We start from the raw sequence: 3,663 nt of genomic DNA on the forward strand, positions 1-3,663 counted from the left end.
TCAGCGCGCCTTCTCGGGCTTGGGCGACGATCCCCGTTGGCGGAAGGCCCTGTCCTCCAGTGGAGTCTGGGAGTTGGACTCGTTCACAAAGGACCACGAGTCCTGCGCCTCGGCCAGCCACCGTTTGTGGGTGCCGTGGTGCGGCGGTTGGGGCGCCACGAGCGTTCCGTGCTCCGAGCTCCGTGTGGCCGACGTGAACTCATCCAGGACACGTCTCACTGCCTCGGCACGATTCTCCTCGGAGATGACGCCTTGGTCTCGGAGTTCGTTCAACTCCACGAGACGGTCCTTCAGGCCTTTTGCCTCCCAACTCTCCATAGTGCTTGAAAAAGAAAACCTATCGATGACGATAATCTGGTTTTCGCACACACCTTTGCTCCACGCTGCTCGTGTTGAAGGAAGAATAGTAAAAAGAACAAAAAACATCCCTTCACACAACGCAGCATCCCACGCAAAACAACCACACTACAATAAACTACAAAAACCACTGGGGGGCAAGAACCAAGAAGACCCTACACGGCGGCTCTTGCAAAATATAAAGGACGACGCGTCGCTGCGTTAGATTGCCCTGCACGCGTCCCAAGTCCTGTACCTAAAACTGGGAACGGTAACGGATTAGAAAAAGGTTATTTGGCCATATGGAGCGTGGGTTTTTGGGTTGCGCGTGCCCGATGCGAGGGCGCTTGCCGTGAGTTCATGCCGCCGCCGCGCTCCAAGCTTGGGCTTTGTGTGTGTGTGTGGTTTTTGTTTTCCTCTTTAAATTTTCCCGCGCGATGCCGCCGCCCAAAGGTTAAAAAGTGAACCAGCCTCCGCGCATCTTGCGTGCCGCCCGTCTTTGCGAAGGCGCGGGCGTTTGCAAGGGAGGGGCCCGCCCACATGCGCTAAAACCGCTCGCTGGTGAAGACTATTTTAAGTTGCGGGATGCGAACGCCGCCGCCGTCAGTCTCCCATTGCGAACTCCGGCGCCGGTGCGTCGTCACCATTGAAAGGGCGGTGCCGCGGGGCGGCGGGCCGTGCACTGGCGCCAAGGCGGCGGCCGCGCCGCGATACCACATGGTCCGGGTGCCGAGGCGCTTTATTGTAGGAGGGTTTGGTTTCGCGTTCCTAAAAAACATTATGTGCGAGCTTCGTGCCTGGTCGCGGCGCCGCGATTGGCTCGCGAACCGTGAAGCGGCCATGTGGCCCCAAAAGGTAGGAAACCATGCTGCGCCAGTTGCTGTTGTTGTTGATTTTTTTTGGTCTTCTGGCGGGGGGGCCGTTCGGCGCTCCCGAAACTGCTGGGCCGGGCGCTTGCGCGCGCCGTGCGCGGCGGGTCTTGGGGAGTGTGGGGGAGAGGCCGAAGGAGCGGGGGCGCGGGCAGGCGCGGCTCGCGCCCTGCGATTTCCGCGACAGCCGCGAAGTCCGGTGGCCGGGCGGCGGCGGAGTTGTTCCGCGTGTTTTCGTCGCGGGCTTTTCCAAAATTGATGCGCATGGGGTGCGTCTTTTATTGGGTTCTGCCCGGTGAAGCGCGGCGGATGCGGCGGCGGGCCGGCGCCCCCCAGGCCGGGCGGAGAGGGATAGTCGTGGTACAAGGTGGGGGCGCGGCCGTGCGTGGATGGCGCTTGTTTTTTTTCTTTATGGAGTTTGGGTGTGTCCCCGTTGTCGTTTATTGGCTGCCTTTAGATGGCTTGGGTGACGTTTTGTTGGGTTCAGGGCGGACTGAAGGGATTGTACTTGCTCCTTTGCACATGGTGGCGTTGCCGTTTCGCTGCTTTCCTCCTTGTGCGTTTTTTTAATTAAGCACGGCAGCATTCTTCTTAGAGGCACTTTGCCTAATTTATTTTTTATTTTTACTGTTTTGCGAGGCGCGGTTTTTTTTTTGGATTTTGTTTTGTCACCGCGGCAGTGGATGCACGTTGGATTGGCGGCGGGCAACTCGCCTTTTCAAACAAACACACCTACTACCACTAGTTGTAAGTTGGTGATAATCCATTTATGCATTGTTTTTTTTTGCATGCGCATATTGAACTTGCATGCTTATTGTTTATATTTGTGAGTTGGTAGAAGAGTAATATGCGTTTTCTTTTTTTACATCGCTTTTTCTCTTTTGTTTTTCCACAGAGTATAAAGGGGAATTATCTTCTGGGGAGGTAGTCACGTCATTCATTCATCTTTCAAGAGCCCAGAAATGCGACGCATCTCATCTTTGAAAGAATATGTTTCCTTAAAGGAAGAGGCAGTTAAGGGATTGGGCCTCGTTGTTCACTTCAGTGCTGCTTGGTGCGAGCCCTGCAAAGAGGTACGGAGGCTGCTGGAGGAGTATTCGTCTCAATATAAAGAAAAGGTTCTTTTTGCCGAGGTGGATGGAGATCTTGCCAAGGAGGTTTCTGAGTCTGAGGGTGTGGAATGTGTTCCCTTTATTATATTTTTCAGAACTTCCTCTCGAGAAAAAGCAGAGGAGCGAGTTGCTGACGTGGTTGGCGCCAAAGTTGACCAAATCGAAATGAACATGGTGTCCTTGTATGGAAATGGAAGTGACACTCAAGAGTCTTTCCCTGGACTTACTGAATACCTCAAGTACCTTACTTCCCGCAAAGGTGTCGTCGTCTTCGTCACGGGCACCCCGTCGAGGCCTCGGTGCGGCTTTACAGGGAGGCTTTTCGAAATGTTTCATGAGCTTGGGGTAAAATTTATTTACTATGATGTCTGGGCGAGTGACGAGGTTTGTGAGGGCCTCAAGAAGTACTCTGACTGGCCAACGTTTCCGCAGGTTTATGTTGATGGCGAGTTAATTGGGGGATTCGATGTTTGCTCGCAACTAAAGGAGACTGGCGAGCTCAAGACTGTATTGAAAATGTAGTGTTCGACTGATTGGATTTCCACAGCTTTTCTTTTCTGCTTTTTGTTTTCTGCATTAAATTGTACTTTTTTTTTTTGCGTTGATTTGTTTTCCCCTTGACAGCTTTCGGGGTGAGTTTTACTTTTTTTTTCTTTCTTTTGATTCGTTTTCTTGACCAATTCTTTTTCTTTTCTCCGTTTTTTTTCTAAGTCTTAGATTTTTTTTTACAAATGATGCGTTCCTGATATCTATTTCTATTCTTTCTTGTTTATCTATTTATTTGCGTATTTACTTCTTCAGACCTGCCCTGTATTCTTGGGGGTAACTGATGTCTCTTCCTAAAGGCATAGTTAAGCGCAAATGTTTTAGTTTTTTTTAATTCTTTTTTTGACTTTGGTTGGGGTCGCGTCGGATTTGGTTTGCCGAGCCACGAGTGCCGCTGGTTTCTTTTGCTTTTACCATCGCTGCGAGGGAAGCAGTAATGGGGGCCATTAAATTTGTTGCTTTGCCTCTGCGTGGATCAGGGCGCAAAAATGCCGGGGCCCGACGTTTTCTTTTCCGACGGGAGGGCCTTTGCGTTTCCGGCGGAAAGTGACTTCTCCCTCTCGGCTGCTGCTGCTGCATGGCTGGCGGGCAGCAAGGGGGCTGGGCGGATGGGACGCGCAAACTTTTTTCCCGGCGCTGCGCCGCCCAAAAGGAATGACTCCTGAGCGACGCGGGGGAATGCCCTTCCTTTGCCGCTACCGCTGGCCCTCTTTTGTGGGCGATGAAGGCTGACTTATTCGTAAGGGATAGAAGAAACGTGGCAGCGAGTTTTTCCGTTTCTGCAGAACTTATTTTTAAAC

General features: G+C 52.1%; 3 protein-coding genes across 3 annotated transcripts, besides 1 other annotated feature; 2 read left to right on the forward strand and 1 right to left on the reverse strand.

Moving 5' to 3' along the window:
• On the reverse strand, window positions 1-318 carry Tco025E_08360 (uncharacterized protein; the record flags this gene model as incomplete). The annotated part of the gene is made up of 1 exon (XM_029375210.1): window positions 1-318. One exon carries the CDS (start codon window positions 316-318, stop codon window positions 1-3), a length of 318 nt encoding a protein of 105 aa, XP_029224706.1.
• A 603-nt stretch (window positions 319-921) lies between these two features.
• Window positions 922-1,464, forward strand: Tco025E_08361 (uncharacterized protein; the record flags this gene model as incomplete). Its single annotated transcript, XM_029375211.1, has 1 exon — window positions 922-1,464. The coding sequence occupies one exon, from the start codon at window positions 922-924 to the stop codon at window positions 1,462-1,464; it is 543 nt and encodes a 180-aa protein (XP_029224707.1).
• A 703-nt stretch (window positions 1,465-2,167) lies between these two features.
• On the forward strand, window positions 2,168-2,839 carry Tco025E_08362 (thioredoxin-like protein; the record flags this gene model as incomplete). The annotated part of the gene is made up of 1 exon (XM_029375212.1): window positions 2,168-2,839. One exon carries the CDS (start codon window positions 2,168-2,170, stop codon window positions 2,837-2,839), a length of 672 nt encoding a protein of 223 aa, XP_029224708.1.
• Window positions 2,840-3,063: 224 nt separating this feature from the next.
• Window positions 3,064-3,115: a microsatellite.
• The last annotated feature ends 548 nt before the right edge of the window (window positions 3,116-3,663 follow it).

Source organism: Trypanosoma conorhini (assembly GCF_003719485.1).
Source record: "Trypanosoma conorhini strain 025E chromosome Unknown Tco_14.4_contig_00762, whole genome shotgun sequence".
NCBI classification, from domain to species: Eukaryota; Euglenozoa; class Kinetoplastea; order Trypanosomatida; family Trypanosomatidae; genus Trypanosoma; species Trypanosoma conorhini.